The following is a 17,495-nucleotide window of genomic DNA, read 5'->3' as shown; positions in this document are numbered from 1 at the left end:
GGCACTTTATGTCACCTCTCCTTAGTAGATGCCCACAGCTGGTTGATTGGCCAAGCACTCCTAAACATGGCCCTCTCCTCCTTCCCTGAGATGTGGTCAATTTGGTGGAAAGAACTCAGAAGGAGAATTATTTTTTTCCCCAAGCTGTTTCATCAGTCTTCCCAAGCGACTGACTTTTTAAAACAATCAAAGTCATTATCAGAGTTCACCTGGCAGAGGTGTGTGCATACATGGTCTCTCAAAGTGTGGTCCCCAACCAGCAGTGTCAGCATCCCCTGGGGACTTGTTAGAAAGGCACATCTTCAGGCCCCATGCATATGTGCCAGGTGGGAAGCCCTGGCAGTGGGCCCCCTCCACCCACACTCACTGTGTTTGGGTAACAAGTCCGCCACTGTGATTGTGATCCCTGATCAAGTCTGAGACTGCCCTGCTTTTGACAAATGAAGAAACGGGTGCAAAGAGGCCCAGAGGCTTGTTCAAAGTTTCCCAGTTGATTAGTGACCAAGATGAAACTAGAGTGGAAAATTGCCTGTTCCCTAAAATCTGGAAGTTCCCTGAAATCTGGCTCCTGGGCAAAGCTCCCAACACTCTGGCAACTGCAAACATTTCTGAGTGAATCATGCAAATGAGGCCTGGCAGTTCTCTTCTGTCAGCCCATGTCTCCTCAAAGGCTTCCTCATTGACCTATAAATCTTGTAGGAAGCCGTCATGAAAACCACTTTGAGTACAGTCCCCTTAAGATGAAAATATTTTTCATACCTCTGTTTAAAAATGCCTCCACTGTCATGAATCCTCCATGTTATTCTTTTTTCCCAACTCAATGTGCTTTCCCAAGACAGCAAGCACTCTGCTTCCCAAGAAACATTGAGTAATGGTGGAAATTTGTGATTCCAAACAAATTCTCTTAATAGATGCCTCTCTTTGCTAAGATGACCAGCGGGCGTTCACTGGTTGACTTCAGATTGTAAAAGTTGAGATGCTGAGAGAAATACAATGAACTTTTTCTCGCTGCCTGACAAATGAGATCTTTTGAAACCTTGCCCCACTGAGGCCCTGCTGTTTTTTTTTTTAATTTTTTATTAAGGTATGATTGATATACACTCTTACGAAGGTTTCACATGAAAAAATAATGTGGTTACTACATTTACCCATATTATCAAGTCCCCACCCATACCCCACTGCAGTCACTGTCCATCAGTGTAGTAAGGTGCCACAGATCCACTATGTGCCTTCTCTGTGCTACACTGTTCTCCCCTTGATCCCCGACACCATGTGTACTAAACATAATACCACCAAGGCCCTGCTTTTCAAAAGTAGTGGAACGTTAAGGGAGTTGGATCTGACTTAAAATAACTGAAAATGATTTAGTTTGACAATTTATTGCAGTGACTTTCAGATGAAGCCTTTTCTTAAAGATGCTTTGTCTTTCTTGGTAATCTAGAATGAAGAGAGAGTAATTTATAAGGATTTCCAAAATCCAAACTTATGTATATTCCTGACTATTTTAGTATAAATATGGCTTAATGCACCCAAAGGCATTCCATACAAACTGCTGCTATTTGGGGACAAAAGTGAAGATAAAAGGCATCTACAGTGAAAACACATTTTCCAAAGAATAAAATATTTAAGAGTCACTCAGCCTTGAAATTGCCAGCAATTCAGTGTCATAAGTCCTTAGAGAATCCAAACACTAAAACCAGCGATGGAGGATCAGTACTGAACTTAATTAGGTCACCTGCCCACTAACTGCTAAGCAGTGAGAAATGTAATCACCATGCAGGAGGGATGATTTCTTCCAAGGGATCCACTCATTAAAAATATAGTCAACATCTTAATATTTGAGTATGTTTCAAATCATCTCCAAAGTAAACATTTCCAGCCTAGGTTAAAAGCAGCTGCTTCCAGAAAGAAAACTGCCCCGACTAACCGTCACAGCCCCTATGGTGACTGAATAAATTATGACCACACAAAAAGTAAATGATTCCCAAACAAACTCCACAGTTCACAACTCCCACTTTATAGAGAGGACATGTGGGCTCAAACAGGTGAAATAATTTGCCCTGCACCATGCAGTTGGAAAATGCAGGAGCCAGACTTTTACCCAAGTCTGCTGAACCTCCAAGTCCTCTCTTTGCATGACCTTTGGCTGCTTCCTAATTGAGGAGTGACAGCAGCATTGCTGACCACCCAGGCCACCCATTCTTACTAGGACTATTGACCTCCATGGTGCAAAATTCTGTTATGTGCAGCTGGGACTTCTGGTGGGCAATGTTGTAGTATCTAGGGTTCAACTGTGCCAAAAGGCGGCTTCATTCCATCGCCTCTCGAAGAGAGTTTGAAAAGCAGTATTGTCCATTTTTCAGCCAGTAGCAGTATGCATAACGGTTGAGAAAAGGGACTGCTCACCGCTCCCCCAAAGAGTCTTGCAAACGTGGAGTGGCCACAAACAAAACTGAACCAGACCACCCTCAAGGGGGAACAGTTTTCACTTTATTCTGGCGCTAACAGCGGACCTGCCCTCGCGCCATGTCCTCTGCCGTTTTCGCCCCGCAGGCGTGGTTGCCCCGAGGGTGGAGGTGCCCGCAGGCCATCGCTGCCGCCGCCTCCAATCCGCCGGCGCCTGCGTGGCCCGAGGGACCCGACCGCGGTGGGCGTCAGGAAGGGGACACATGCCCGAAACCGGGCGCCTTGATGCTGGGGATGTCATTCTTGCGGTAGAAGTCTGCCTGCACGTGTTTGACGCGCTGGTGGTCCCGGTCCAGCGGCTCCACCGGCTGGTGGATGCGCCTCCCGTGCACGGACGACGACAGCAGCCCGACCGGCCTCTCGTGCTCCTGCAGGGTGACCGCACTCATCAGCATGCGGCGACCCAGGGCTCCCAGCCGCCTCCTGTCCCCTGCTGCCTGCCTCCCGACACCCTGCATCCTGCTCCGTCCTGCCCCCCTCATCCTGCATCCTTCCCCAGCATCCTACTCTACCTGGACTTCTTAACACCAGGAGGATCTGCTGAACCACGCGGGCCTCCGTCCCCTGCTCAGAGCCCTCCAAGGTCCTCAGGTTGTTCAGAGGAAAGGCAAAAACCTTGCTCTGACCTCTCTCTCTCTCTCCCCTGGCCCCTCCCTGCCTCCTCCTGCCAGGCTTTCGTCCCTCCAGCCTCCTTTTTTCTCCCAAATGCATGTCCCCCATGCCTCCCATGTCCCCTGGAAAGGTCAAGGGGAGCTGTGCTCTATGTGATGGTCACTGTGGTCTGCCACTCAGCTCGGGAGATCACTCTGGAGCAGGTGGTTTCATCCCTAGAAGGCCAGTGGCCCTAGAGGGACTGTGACAGTGGCCCTAGAGGGACCGTGACAACCAGGACTCGGTAGCAAAAACCTCTTTTATCTGTTGAAAAAACTTCTTAGCTGTGCTTTCATTGCATAATTAAATTCTATAGAACTGAACAACAGTCATACAATTACTGCCCAGTAACATGGCAGAACAGACTGAGCTTAGTGTAACCTTCCAGCACAGAAGAGAGCTGCATACAGCAAACGGGACACAGTAGTAACGACACACACACACACACACACACACACACACGGTGACACTGCCACCTTGTCAGGAGTCTGCCTTAACGTTACCTCCTCATTAACATGAAGTCCCAGGCTTTTTGCATGTTCTCTGTCATCTCGGTGCAATTTCTGATTATAACCTGGGTTCTTGTTAAAAACACAGTCATAGAGGGAAATGATTCCTGTCTGGGAACAAAAAGAGAAAGAAAGGCACGGCTTACTGGGGCACTGGGCTATTGGAGCCTCCAGTGAGCTTGGAAGCCAGAGGCCTCCCTGATGGAGAGGGGCACGCGCAGTTTCCCACCGCACTGGGGATGTGCCGGCAGCGGAACCCCGGCCCGGCAGGCAGGCCAGGCCCAGCCAGCCAGAGGCGGCTGAGGGGTTCCCAGTGGCATGGGGAGGCCTCTGCGGGCACTCTTCCTCGGTCTTGTGTAGAGCCCTCTTCCACAGAGGCGGATCCTCACACACCGACTCCATCACTGGAGCTTAAACCTTAAAACAGTGGTGATCCACTCAGTACGGGTGCTTCTGCCTTTGTTCCTCTTTTCTGCTGTTCCTCAAATTTTCTGTAATAGCTCGTACTGCTTTGAAAGATTAACAATTCCTGGATGCTATCATGATATAATCAAACAGAAGTCACCCTTTAAGTGGCTAACAAATAGGCAGGTTTTCCGCATTTGAATCCCTCCCTAGAGAGAATGAAATAGTTTATTTGATCATGTGTGGTAACTATAGCAATTGTAAAGTAAGTATATGTACTTGATATATATTGCCTATGTGTATATAGATATATGTATAAATACACACATGTATTAAACATACATGTAAAGTACACACAGTTCTGATGTATTAGAAAACAATCCCATTAATGATGTATAATATCTCCATTTTTTCATCCCAAATTTTTCTGAATGCAAAAATTCATTTGCTTTAGCTGTTACCTAGTGAAAGGAAAAGAAATCCACGCATAGCTGACCTGTAATCTTCACATTGTAAGTGAGGCTCCAGCCAAGCACCAGCTACCTCGAATCCTGCAGTGGGAGACCTGACGCACCACCCCTACCCCGTGCCAACTTCACTGTTCTCTCCCCCGATACTGATGCTAGAATGGTGTCCTCCAAGTGGAGGACACAAAGATAGAAGGTGAACAGTGAGAAGGATGCAAGCATCGTAGACAGTCTGTGGGCAAGCGCGTATGCCCTCCTCACTGCTTGCAGAGCACAGCTGCCAGCAGCAGTGGGCAGAGCCAGCCAGCTCAGCCTGGCCTTGACAAACTTCACAGGCCACCCGACCTGTGCAAGACACACTCTGCACCTGCTGGGGAGGTTGTGGAGGTGACTCAGACATGACCACTGTCCTGGTGCAGTCAACCACCTAGTAAGGAAAACAAGGCAGTATCTTAAGGTTCCTAGGAATTCCAGGGGTAACCTGCTTAGGGCATTTAGTCAGCAACTGCTACTATCCTGGTTGGCCTAAGTTCAGAGTCAGTCCGAGTGACTGGGAGGCAGGAGCCAGAGCTGCTGAGTCTGTGCTCCGATGCCAACAAATGAGGTCACCGTGAGGGAGCTGCTTCTTGGCATTGTCTTCTCTGCCACCCCTCAGTTGCTTTGGCCCTCACCTTCACGCCTTCTCAAGGGGTACCATCGCCCATGTACTCCGAGGGTTAAACAAAAATCAGTGGAGTAGTGGTAAATATTCTGCTTTTCATACCATGAAAATTGGCTAGCTTTTTGGGAAAAAAGCTATTGGGTCTTCACTACCCATTACGGGCAAAAATAAACTGCATGTATCAGAAAAATGAGTGAAAAGAAAACCTGTAAGTTTTCTACAATAAAAGCAATAGGAGAAATGTCACAAAGAAACTATCAGTCATTTTGTATAAAATTCAGACATTTGCTTGACAAATAAAATTGAAACTTAAAAATATCTTTGAGGAAATGATAGAGAAACCTCAATATCTCTAATGTAGAGGGTGCAGGATGTCACAGACACAGAAGCTGGTGGGACTGACTTGGTGCTTGCTTCTAGCCAGCGGAGGTTAAGCAAACCCTACAGCAAACCTTTTTCAAGGAAGCCACCAAGCCAGAGGGCCCTGCAGTGACTCAATGAAAGTTTGAGTCTACCGCCCGCTCTGCTGGGATGGTGGGAGATAAATTCACCAAAGGAGACCCTGGCCTTTGCTGCCAGATAGATCCGGACCTTTGAAGTTCAGAGTTCTGCTCCAGGCCTAGCTGAGGCCAGGAGGCAGACAGCAGGCATAACTTCATACCCCATCACCCTGCACCACCCCCACTCACAAACAGTTAGGTCGGCTGGGCTCTTGATCATAACCCAGATGTGCCATTGTCACTGGAAGCCCTCCTGGCTTGGCTGTTCCTGTGAAATGGGTGTGTGTGCAGGAGAACAGCGTCGGGGTTACAGAAAGCCGGAATCACTAGGACTGAGCACTGGGTGGGAGTTGCACCTGGCCAGTGGCGCCCTCTCCTGCACCCGGAGAGCCTTGGACCAAAGAGGAAGTGACCAGGGTCAGCCTTAATTCCTGAAGGGTCCCCTGAGGGTGGCCAGCCATGCCCAGGCTCAAGGGACAGCCCCACCTGAAGGGGTCAGCACTGACAGCAGGGGACACGCATCCTGCAGAAACTGCATGGCTTGCCTCCTCTTGTGCAGTTGTTCCCACTCAGGCCTGACCTTCTGAACTGAGGAGGGCCCCTGGGATCTTGGATTTGTCCTGGGAGGAAACTCTGAGAAGGGAAAAATGGACTCAGAATCCAGTGGGAATGCCATCCCTGTTATCTGAATGAGAAAGGAAGCATGTTTTCTTTTCCCTATGCTCAAGAAAGCCACTGTGATATGCAGCTTCACAGAACAAGCCTGTTGCTTCTCCCTGTAATTCCCTCTCCTAAAAGACTAGGAAAGTGGAGTCTATGCCCAGCGATGAGTGCCTCTCAGCCCCAGAATTAATTACCAAGAGCCTCTCTAGCTTAGAATTGTCTTTATTAAGAATCCTACTGCTGATGCGTGTGATCACAATATCTCTTCTTGTGGGGACTTTGCATATTCAGAACTTTCCTGACCAAGAACAAATGTTTCTATTATTGACAAATAAGGAAAAAAGAAAAAAAAAAAGCCATCACCAGGCAGGCAGCCTCACGTAGCAGTGCAGCTGTCCACTTCCAGTGCTTATCAAACCCAGAATCTGTTTTTTCCTGGATTTTAATTATTAACCTTTCTTTTTGTCTTTCATTCCTTTATGGTTTGAAGCAAAATGATAGAATAAAAACCTATCTGGATTTAGATGCTATCATAAAACATTTTTTGGGTTTAGGTATTTTGCTATTAAAAATCTCTTAAGAGATTTCCTTTTTCACACGACACTGCTTTTAATAAACAAAGCAAAATAGAGCCCATTTACTTTTTTGTCTTCTGACCTCCCCTTGTCCCTGTGTGTTTTGAATTTTGTTAGAACACAGTATGGCCTTATACTGGCCATGGGCTCAGCTTACCTGCCATTAGATCCCCACGGCCACCTCACTGCTAACACTGAAAGTCTCTAGTCTGTAGCCCCGGGCCGGTGCCCTGAGAGGAATGGAGGCTCCTCTTACCCTCCAGAGCACATTGTTTCCTGTTGTTCAAGGCACTCAGCTGAGCTCCAGAGAGGAACAGTCCCACAGCTGAGAGCACAGTCTGGAATGACAATAACCCATTACTGAAACACTGCCACTTGATACAGGTGGAGTAACAGTGGTGTACATGAGGTACAGTGGCCCAAAGAAGGAAGGACAGCTCCTGTCTTGGCCGGGGCAGCATATGGATGTGACTCATGTCAAGAAAGGAGGAGCTGAACACCACCACTATGGCCAGGGCTGCAGTGAAGAACCGTTCTGGCTGTTATGGATTCAGTACAGCCTCCAACAATTCATACATTTAGGCCCTTACCTCTCCTAGCTCAGAAAGTGACTTTATTTAGAAATAGGGTTGTTGCAGAGTAATTAGCTAGGATGAGGTCCTACTGGAGGAGGGGGTTCCAGTCCAATGGCTGGTGTCATGAAAATTTTGGACACGGACACAGATGCTCAGCGAGGGAAGACCATGTGACGAGACGCAGGGAGAAGGCGGCCTCAAGAAGCCATTGGACTTCTAGCCTCCAGACTGTGAGACAGTAAATTTCTGCCACTTAAGCCACCCCATCTCTGGTGTTTGTTGTGACAGGTAAAGAGAAGCTGTTCTCTTGTGAGCAATGGAAGGTAAGAATGGAGATTAAGCAAAGGTTGTTGCTCCGGGGCAGAGACCAGACCCTGGAGCACTCCTCAGTGTTGGCTGGACCAACACTCAGTTCTCCACAGCTCCTGACTACAAAGAGGCTTAATCCTCCTGTTCCTCTAGGCCAGCGAAGCCATGTGACCAGGTCTAACAGTGAACCAGGAGCGGAGGTGACACATGACTCTTCAGTCAGGAGAATTAAGGGAGCATTAAAGGCCAGAGCTCAGGGACTCCAAGAACTCCATTCTGGGTGTTAGCGGCTTCCATGGTGGCTGCTGAATGACTACACTGGGCAGAGCCTCCCATGTTGGGCACATGGTGTAAGAACTAAGCCTTGTTTCAGGCCTGTGAGACTCTGGGGGTTGTTACTGCAGCATAGCCTAGCTTTTCGTCACTACTGCAAATGGTAGACCAGGAAGAAGCTCTAGCCTCTGCCTCCTGCCTGCACAGGTGTGTCCTGGGCTCAGGGGCTTTCTTGTGCCCAGTGCCGGCTCTCACCATGGAAGCTCTCCTTTTAGAAGTCACACACACTCTCACATGGGTAACTAGGGCCAGATTTTGAACACACTGGGTTCCAAGTCTGTTTTCCTCTCTTTCAGACCATTTTAAATATGAAGGCACTCACCATTGTACGGTGAATGAAGAAGAAAGAAGTAAGAGAAAGGAAATTAGTACCTTTTCATGGCACACAGGCAGGGGTAATGCTCCATGCTCACCAAACATGTTTCCTCCTCTGGAACAAACAGAAAACTGCAATTACCAGTTTCCATCACAACTAGTCAGGGGCCAGGTGATCAGCTCTGGCAAAGGAATGTGGGCAAGACCAGTGACCACCAGCTAGGCTGGGCCCATATCCTGTGTCTTCCATGTTCTCTCCCGTCACTCACTGGCTAGAAAATTCAAGCGATCCAGTAAAGGACTGGGAGGTCCCAAAGATCCCCAGGCCCTGGTAATCATGGAACCAGCAAAAAGGCAGAGCCTGGTTTCCCACATCCCTGAGCAAGAAGATCCCTGGGAGAAACATATATATTGGGCTATAGATGAGAAGGAACCAAGCATTCATTGTCATGTTTATCTGCTTAAGGCCAATGGTGTGTTTAGGTTAACAACAAGCCCTCTAGAGAAAAAAGACCTGAATTGTAGCACTTGCTGGATTCTGTGGTATAAGTACAGCCACCATGGCCAGTTATAAGCTTCCAGTGGAATGCAGAGTTCAGAAGAGATGCTAAAAATTGGCCCTTTGTGATCAGCACAAGCAGGTCAGACATACCATCGGTTCAGACTCTCAGTATCAGGGTCTACTGGTTTCCACAGCTCACATCCTGACCCACCTTGACCTATGTGGTGATGGACCCATGGTCGGACTGTGTCCATGTCCTCTCCACATGGGCCATAGTACTGTACCTCTCATCTTGAGGCTAGCAGCCACTGCCTGTCCAGAGCTGTGTGGCCCGTTTTTAAAACTGAAAATTCCCAGGGGGATCTAAACTGCTTTTGTTTGACTCTTAAAAGGGCCTCATTTTACTTCTGATAAATCCAGCGTTTCTCCTTGGGAGTCTAGTAGTGTGTGAAGCTTAATGAGGATATTTTCATTAATTTTAAACATTCAAAATTCTTTATCTCAGAAGGGCTGTAGCTTGTCAAGAAGACAACATTAATTTCTTTTAAAGGACGATATCCCCACTATTCTCTCTGGTTTGTCTGCGGCGAAGGTTCTGTTTCCTTTTAATGGATCTGTTGTCGCAGTGCTAGCCCAGGGCCAGAGCACTGGACCCAGCTGCCATCACCCTCCAGTAGCAGTTGGGGCGCTGCCCCATCCCCATGTCTGTTTCCTGCTGGAAGTGTGCCCCTGAGTCCCGGAGCTCTGCCCTGGACAGGCTGCTCAACCTGCCGCAAGAGGAGGCTCTGTGACGGGGGAGCCTGTGGTCTGCCCTCTTCCACTGAGAGCAGCCCCACTCACCTGACCCCCACATTCATGTCACAGGAGGAAAGGGCCATCCAGGGAGGCTGAAATGCTACTGTTCTTGATCATATATATACTGGGGGAAATGCTGCTTCTTGTGTCATTCTCTGCTTCTACTCCTTAAAAGGGGCAATTTTGAAAAAGCTGTCTAAGATACATCATTAGATGAAAAGAGCAAGCTGCAAATATGTGCACACAGTTGTGTGATCTCCTGTGTGTAAATGTGTTCTTATAAAGAAGAGTTCGACAGTTATCACTGCACTGATGTACACAGTGGGAAGACCCATGCCATGTGCACACCCGGGTGGCTACGACTGTAGGAACACTGATTCCCCACAAGCAGAAGGACGCATGGCCTGTCCCCTCACGCCTCCTCCCCTCCTTGGTGACCTGCCCCATCCTAAGTGCTAACTGCGCTGGAGGGAGACATTCAGCCCTGCACCCCCAGGCCCTAAGTTTTCCAGGGACAGGTCACTGCTCCGTGACAGTGCAACTGGCCCAGATGCAGGAGAAGCGACCGCAGTCCACTCCCAATTTAGATCCCTGAGGATGGGAGAAAGGCCAAGGATTCCCAGAACAGCAGACAATCCAAACAGAAACTCTCTTTGGTCTAAGAGGCTGATCTTGTAAATTGATGACCTGTCCCTTTACTTTGAAAGGTTTTCATTTCACTTATTCATTCCTCATTTATTCATGCAGCAGGTGAATTTATTTATGAAGCACCAACTATGTGAGATGGGTGCTGTGGAGATTAAAAATAATCCCTGCCCTCATAAAGCTCATATTTTACTGGGAGGAAAAAACAAGATAACTAAGTAAAATATTTAGTAGGTTAAATACTAAGAGGCGCAAAGGAGAAAAATGGACAGGGAAGGGGAAGGAAGTGTACACGCGGCTGGTCATCATTCCACCCAGCTAGCACACCTTCCTGTTGGGAGGCATGTGAGCACAAGATGCTGCAGGGTAATAGGGAGAACTCACCTAGATTTCAACAGGTAAGTCAGCAGCAGAACTGGAGCGTACCTCTCCTCCACAGCCCTTGGGAGTGGCTGAGCACAAGCAGCCCGTGTGCTTGGTGTCTAAGGGTGAAGAGGCTCCATTCACCTAGGAATGCTGGGAGCTCATCGCAAACGCCTCCTGTATACCAGACACTGGCACAGGCCCTTAGGAGATGCCCATTGCCCCCTGGATCATAAACATGTTGTTATATTTACAAAGTGCTTGGCTGCATTGGGTGAAGGGAAATTCAGTGATCAGTAGGGTACAGAGACAGCCCCTCGCCTCAGTGTCTCCACCATACACTGAGAAGCAAAGAGGGCTAATCACACCAAAGCTGCGGCAGTGGGAGGGGGTTCCCAGCAAAGCTTCACTGCAGACAGCACTCCCCATAGTCAGCTTAGTCTGTGGAAAACATATTCTAAAACCACTGAGGAATTTTTTTCTTTTTTAACTTAGCTCTTTAACTTTGAGAAATCTAATCAAAACCTTCATAAAAGGGCATTGTCCTTTGATTTAGCTTTTCCATGACAGTAGCAGAAACATTGCAAAGGCAGAAGAAAAAAGCAATTTAAAATCACCATTGAACAGAGTTCTCTTTGCTGCCACTGGACTGGCCTTGTTTGATAGGAAAAACCCAGCTGCTGGATCCCCCTGGAGAGCAATCCCGGAGGGGATCACATGTTAGTGGCAACTCTATATGACAAAGGTGTCCATGACCCAGGGCATTACTGGGACTTTATTTAGAGCCTTAAGTTTGGGCTCCCTCAGAGGAGATGCCTCGGAGGATCCAAAGCCACCAGATTGATACTCAGATTGCCTGCCTCACCTGTGTTCATGTCTCACAGCAAATGAGGGTGGGGGACATAAGACAGTGGCCCCAGGGGCCCAGCCTTCAATGAAGGGAAACTGATAATCACTGAAAAAAAGCAAGTAATAATCAGAGTTCTACTTTCACCAGGCTCAAAATGTGCCACTTAATATCCATTAATTAAATGCATCCACCTATGCGCTCCCTGCAGCTGGTACTGTTTCATAGGTGGGCAAAGTGAGAAGCAGGTGTGTGACCTGGGCCACCTGCACAGCTCTGACGTGGAGCCAGTATTTTTACCTAGGACTCCCTGGCTTGTGTTGCTGACTGATCACTGAGTGTGCCACCCAGTAACTGACTTGAGAGCTAATTCTGCAATGTTTCTTCTCAGCTTTGAGTGGGGCCTGGAATTATTCACAGCACACTTAGGTGCAGCTGAGCCCACCCAGCAAACTTGTGAGACAGAGTTCACCCTCCTTAGTCCAACTGCTCTCCAGGTAGAGAATCAGCTACTGGAGTCCTGTCTGCTGATTACTCACCAACTCACAGAACCCTTGGAGCATTTCATCAGCTGTGGTTAGTTCGCAAGTGGACTTTGAAATGTCTTTTGTTGTTCTTGCTACTTTTAAGGCTCTTTTATTTAGGTGTTAATATTTCTGGTATATCCTTTTCTTCTGTGTGACATTAAAGGCCTCAGGACTTGAATTTGCCTGTGACCCAGCTATCAAAACTACACTTTCAAATATCCACCTAAAATTTACTCTGCACATTAATTTGTTCTAAAGCCCATCCCTACCTTCCAGAGGCAGTAATAATAATAGCAAAGGTTGACAAATGTTTTCTGGAAAGGGACAGATTGTCACTGTTTTGGATTTTTCAGGTCACAGCGTCTCTGACACAACCACTCATTTCCGTGTGGTAGCCTCAGACAATACTAAACAAACGGCCATGTCATCATTCAAATAAAATATTATTAAAACAGGTTTGCCAGCTTTGGCCCTGGGCCTTGGTGTGCTAACCCCTGACTTAAAGGGTAAACTTCTTGCCTACTCCTTTCAAGCATGGAGCCCCAGTCACATCAGGCATCTCTCTGTCCCTTGGTTATATGGCACTAGAACAGTGGGGCCACATACCACATTGGAGAACTTAGGCAGGATAAACTGGACCCACCAGGTTCTATTCTGGCACTTTTCCCTTATTCATGCCTCAAGAGGTGGGGGTTCAGATCTGCTTTTTTGTGGGACCCACACCTGCAGCAGCTGGGTGGACAAATCCACCCAACTCAAGGTTTCAGTGTCCCTAAACCCATCTGCCCAGAGCCTTTAGTGGCAACCTGCAACCTGGCTTTTCTCTCTCGAAAGTATGTATCTTGGCCCCCCCATCTGCTAGGTCTTTTATTTCTCAGTAGCCTCAAGGTGGTCATTAACAGGGCCCCTCAAAGACACACATCAGATGGTGTATTGTGAAATTTTTTCATTTTGTCAAGAAGCCAAACTTATATTCTCTCAATAAAACAGCACAGACCAACAGCACAGAAAACATCAAGATTCCTTGCTTTTTGGCTGTTTTATTCATACATTAATGCTATGCATGGATCATAAATTAATTGGCAATGATGTAAGTTTTACATATTTAAATTATAAAATTCATTTAATAAGTGAAATTGTTTACAGAAAGAAGTTCGTTGAAACTTACTGCTTATGGGAGGAAAAAATAGGTCCATAGTGGCAATGAGGCTGGGTACCATTGCTCTAAATCCCCTCCTGTCTTAACACTCAGTGAAGAGTTGAGGTTTGGAAAGCCAGCAAACCAGGGGTACAGAGACAGATATGCTTGAAGCCAAGCAGAGAGGCACTAACAGGTAGAAGAGATCCTCCTGGCTGAGGTGCATGTGTTGGTCCAGACTGCCAGACAAAGTACCTAGACTGAGGAGCTTGACCAACAGTTCATTGTCTCACAGTCTAGAGGCCTTTTCCTCTGCCCCTCTTCCTGCTTTGGCTATGGTGGTGACCTTCACAGGCCTGCAGGTCCCTATGACACACAGGCAGGGGTCTGCTGGAGTCAGGCCACAAGCTCATGACTGCTCCCAGCCCTGCATTCCTGCAGACTGCTTAAATCGGCCTTTGGCTGTCTTTCGGTTTGCAGACGGGCTTCTACAAGGGTTTCCTGTGCCCCCTCCAGCTGGGCAGCCTTGGTGCACCTGAGACCCTCCCTCCAGATCCTGGGAGGGCTCACCTTGCTGTTCCCAGTGGAGCTAGGAGAAGCCCAGAGGCTCCCATTCCCTTCCCTGAAGAATACTCGGCCCTAACCCACACCCCAAACGGCTCTGAACACCCCGCTGAGCAATCCAGCATGCCCACCAACTTCCCAAACACTCTGTGCCCCAAGCCTCTCATCCCAGGCTCTGGTCGGGAGGGGAGGTCCGCTTTACCCTGGTGGTCGTGGTAGCTGTACACTTAATGGGAAAGGTGCTGCGAGAAGTCTGCAAGCCAGGCGAGGTTACCCCGAGGGTGGGTCAGAGCCTCGGCTGCAGAGAATTCTTGGTTTGGGGGCTGCACAGGGTTTGGGCCTGCCTGTGAAGGGATCGGGGTGGGGCGCGGGAAGATAGGTGAGGGAGCGCTAGGATCACAGGCGGAGGGAGGGTGGGAGAGCGGCCTCCCGCTGGGGATCTGGTCCTTCCCTCCCGGGCTTGCCAGCAGTAAAACCCCGCCATTTCCCTCCCCAGTGACTCCCCAGAGATGCAGCCCCACCTCCTCCCTCCCCCAACCCTGCCCCAGAAGTGCAGCCCCACCTGCCTCCCTCCCTCCCTCCGCCAACCCACCCCAGCATCTTAACGCCCCAACCGGTCTCTCGGCCAGCGCATCCCCAGCATTGGCACGGCAACCTGTCCCCGCGACACCCCAGCCCACGGCAGTGCAGCCCGCCCCCTTCCCCTCTCCGAGCTCCCCTAGCCTCCTTTCGCCCTGCAGCCCCGCCCCAGCACCGCACACCTGGCCCTGACGGTAGTAGTAGCTGTGCTCCTTGGGGTCCAGGCGCCGCGGCGGCACGTAGCTGAAGGCGGACTGCGCCGCGATGGGCGGCGGCCGGGGCTTGCCGCGCAGCGTGGCGGCGGTGATCTCCTCCTCCTCGTCGTCGTCCATGCTGCGAAGGGCTCTCCCGCTGCCGAGATGCCCAGCCTCGGTCGGCCCGCGGCAGGCTGCGCGGCAACCGCGTTCGCCAGTTGCCTAGAAACCGCGGTCGCGCGCTGCCAGGCGGGGCCGGGGCCGGGGTGGGCGGGGCCTGGTCCGGGCTGGGGGCGGGGCCTGGGCAGAGGCCCCCAACGGCGCTGCCCGCTCTCGGCCACACCCGGGGCTTTTCCTGGCTCTGGGTCCGGGGAGCCCCAGCTGCCGAAGAGGCTGCGTCGAGGGGGCGCCCCTTGGAGAGCTCCAGCCTACCAACCTGTTGGCCTCCCCGCGCACAGACCCCTCGGGCGTGGGGCAGGTCGTGCCCGCGCACCTCGTGTGCCTGCGTCGGAGATGCAACCGCGGACCAAGCAGTCCACGCGGAGCTTGCAGTCTGGAGGCGAAGTAGGCGATGGACTTGAAACCTTGAAGAGGGTCCAGAGCAGCGCTGCCTGCTAACCACACCGGAAAGGTAAAAATGACACAGGTAAAATTAATTGTAAATAAATCATTAATTCAGTATGTTCGAAATATTATCATTTTAACATGTGTCCCTAGCCACAGTTCAAAGGCTTGGTGCCACATGGGGTTAGTAATTATGGCACTGGCCAGTGCAGATGTACAGCTTCCAGGAGTTAAATCAGCGGGACACCAATCTGGCAAAACCCAGCTGCTCTGGGTGAGCTCCAGCGCCCTCTGCGGCCGTGGTTATGTTGTCTCGCCGTTTGAATGAATTCAGTAGGTCTCTACTTCGCTGAAGTTCTTTGAGCGGAAACTCATGATTCAATAAGTTTTCTTGTTAAAAAGGCAACCAGATGACAAAGACCTGGGTCGCTGTCTCCTGGGGTGCTCGGGGAAACCGGGACTCTGTGAGGGGTGGTATTGGAGCTGAAATGTACTGTAACTCCCCGGGGAAAATCCCGAAGGACCTTTGAAACCAAAATCAAAGGGAGAAATAGTGGGAGAAAACCGTTTATTTCTTACAAGCAGTCGTCACGCGTCTCTCACGACCAGGCTGCAGAAGAAGAGCCCCCATACAACCTCAGGTCCAGATAAGCCCTGCTCACCCTCTAATTACCTATTAATATGGAGATGGACTACCCTCCACCCCTTGGAAACACCTACTGATATGGAGATGTACTAAGGCCAGGTGGGAGATTCTGGAAATAGTGCAATTTTACCAACATGTACTGATGAGGAGAAGCCAGATGTGTGACAGTTGTCCAGAAAACTCCTTCAAAGCCCAGGGAAGAGCAACTTCAGGGGCCCTGAGGCAGAACAGTTTTGGTGTGTTCAGAGGACAGCAAGAAAAGAGGGTAGCAGAGCTTCCTGGAGATGGGGAGCCTTAGAAAGTGAAGGTGGCCAGGCGGCAGGGGACTGGATGGAGAAGTCTCAGCACCTGAAGGAGCATCACTCCGCTGTTCTGCCCCATCCCATTCACTAGGCATCTCTTGTCTGCAATTCCTTGATGCAGGCTGGTGACTAAGACACCTCTCAGTGCTAGGCACCTGGTAGTACCTCACTGCTGGCATCTCCTTGTGTCTTTTGGAGGTCCTTGTGGGCAGGATTTACACAGTCCTGAGCCACCACTCTCTCTCTCCATGGGTCCACATGAGGTCCTGAGAGCCCATATGCCTTCTCTGCCCTGATTACCCATATCTCTGCTCTGCTGAAGGACAGGTGAGCCGGGTATGAATCAGATAAAGGTCAGACACAGTCCACCATGTCTCTAAGCTCCATGGAACACATCATGAGAGGTTGACTTGGAGCTTAGGGACAGAGCACCACCATCTCTCCTAGATGTGAAGGAAAACTGTCTCTCATCCTCTCCCCTTGGCAGAGGTCCTCAGAAAAGCACCATTATACTCTACTACCTCTCTCAACCTCTTTAGCCACTTTTAAATATGTGACATAGGTCAGCTAAGTGGTCATGAGACTTTGTAACCTTTGTGTAGGTGATCTAGAATCATACTTTGGAAAGCAAAAGTAGTTGATACCATTTATCATGAGAGGCAGCTAAAACTGAGAATGAAATAATCTCCTTGTCAAATCATTGTCCACAGCTATACAGATGTGACTGTCAGCTTGTTTCAGCAGGTGACAGTTACTCATGCAACCTCTGGAGGGCAAGGTTACATATATCATTTTCATCTTGATGGCTCAAGTCTGGCACACAGTAGGTACTCAACACATGGCTGGTGACTAAATAAACGAATACAGTTGCCATAATTGGCTCCCTCCAAAAGTGAGTCTGGGACGAGAGCTTGGGAGCTCTTGCTTTATTGGGAAGATAATTCCAGGGAGCAGGAGTGAGGGACCCGAGGCATGAAAGCAGCCTGTCAATATAAGGATGAATTATATGAAGGTCACTGCTGAGGGCAGCTGGAGCTCAGCAGGCCCAGCACTTTCTGAGAAGCCTGGGGCTCACTTCTCAGAATCACTCACCAGATCAATGTGGAGGCACCGTTTATCTCCTGCTTCCAGGGCTTCTGGGTTGAGGCCTACCCACTGGATCATTCATTCCAGACCTTGAAGGACTCCTGCCTAGTGCTATGCAGGCTCCCCTGCGGGTTCTTCTGCAGTGAGAGAAGCCCTGGGGCTGACAGAGAAAAGCACAGCATTTCCTAGAGCTGAGATGCTGTTCCCAGGAGGTGAGTCATAGCCTAGTGGCATGGCCACTACCCAAGGGGCAGTCAGAGGTGAGGCTGAGAGGCTGCAAGGCAGAGACAGGAAACATCATGTGGGACAAACTC

The 17,495-nt window shown here is 49.6% G+C and overlaps 1 protein-coding gene across 1 annotated transcript; it reads right to left on the bottom strand.

The window, feature by feature from the left end:
• Nucleotides 1–2,470: 2,470 nt before the first annotated feature.
• On the bottom strand, nucleotides 2,471–14,826 carry CFAP90 (cilia and flagella associated protein 90). The gene is made up of 3 exons (XM_037024879.2): nucleotides 14,572–14,826; nucleotides 3,621–3,737; nucleotides 2,471–2,834 (listed from the first exon to the last, which is right to left on the bottom strand). The coding sequence occupies exons 1-3, from the start codon at nucleotides 14,719–14,721 to the stop codon at nucleotides 2,655–2,657; spliced, it is 447 nt and encodes a 148-aa protein (XP_036880774.1). The 5' UTR covers nucleotides 14,722–14,826; the 3' UTR covers nucleotides 2,471–2,654.
• Nucleotides 14,827–17,495: the final 2,669 nt, after the last annotated feature.

Source organism: Manis javanica, chromosome 1 (assembly GCF_040802235.1).
Source record: "Manis javanica isolate MJ-LG chromosome 1, MJ_LKY, whole genome shotgun sequence".
Lineage (NCBI taxonomy): Eukaryota > Metazoa > Chordata > Mammalia > Pholidota > Manidae > Manis > Manis javanica.
Note: the sequence above shows the minus strand (reverse complement) of the source record. Positions and strands in the feature narration are given on the sequence as shown.

Coding starts and splice junctions, on each gene's coding strand:
- CFAP90 (XM_037024879.2), bottom strand. CDS start 14,721: ATGGACGACGACGAGGAGGAGGAGATCACCGCCGCCACGCTGCGCGGC. Junction 3,738..14,571: donor ACTACTACCGTCAGGGCCAG/GTGTGCGGTGCT, acceptor TTTTGTTCCCAG/ACAGGAATCATTTCCCTCTA. Junction 2,835..3,620: donor GACTTCATGTTAATGAGGAG/GTAACGTTAAGG, acceptor GTCACCCTGCAG/GAGCACGAGAGGCCGGTCGG.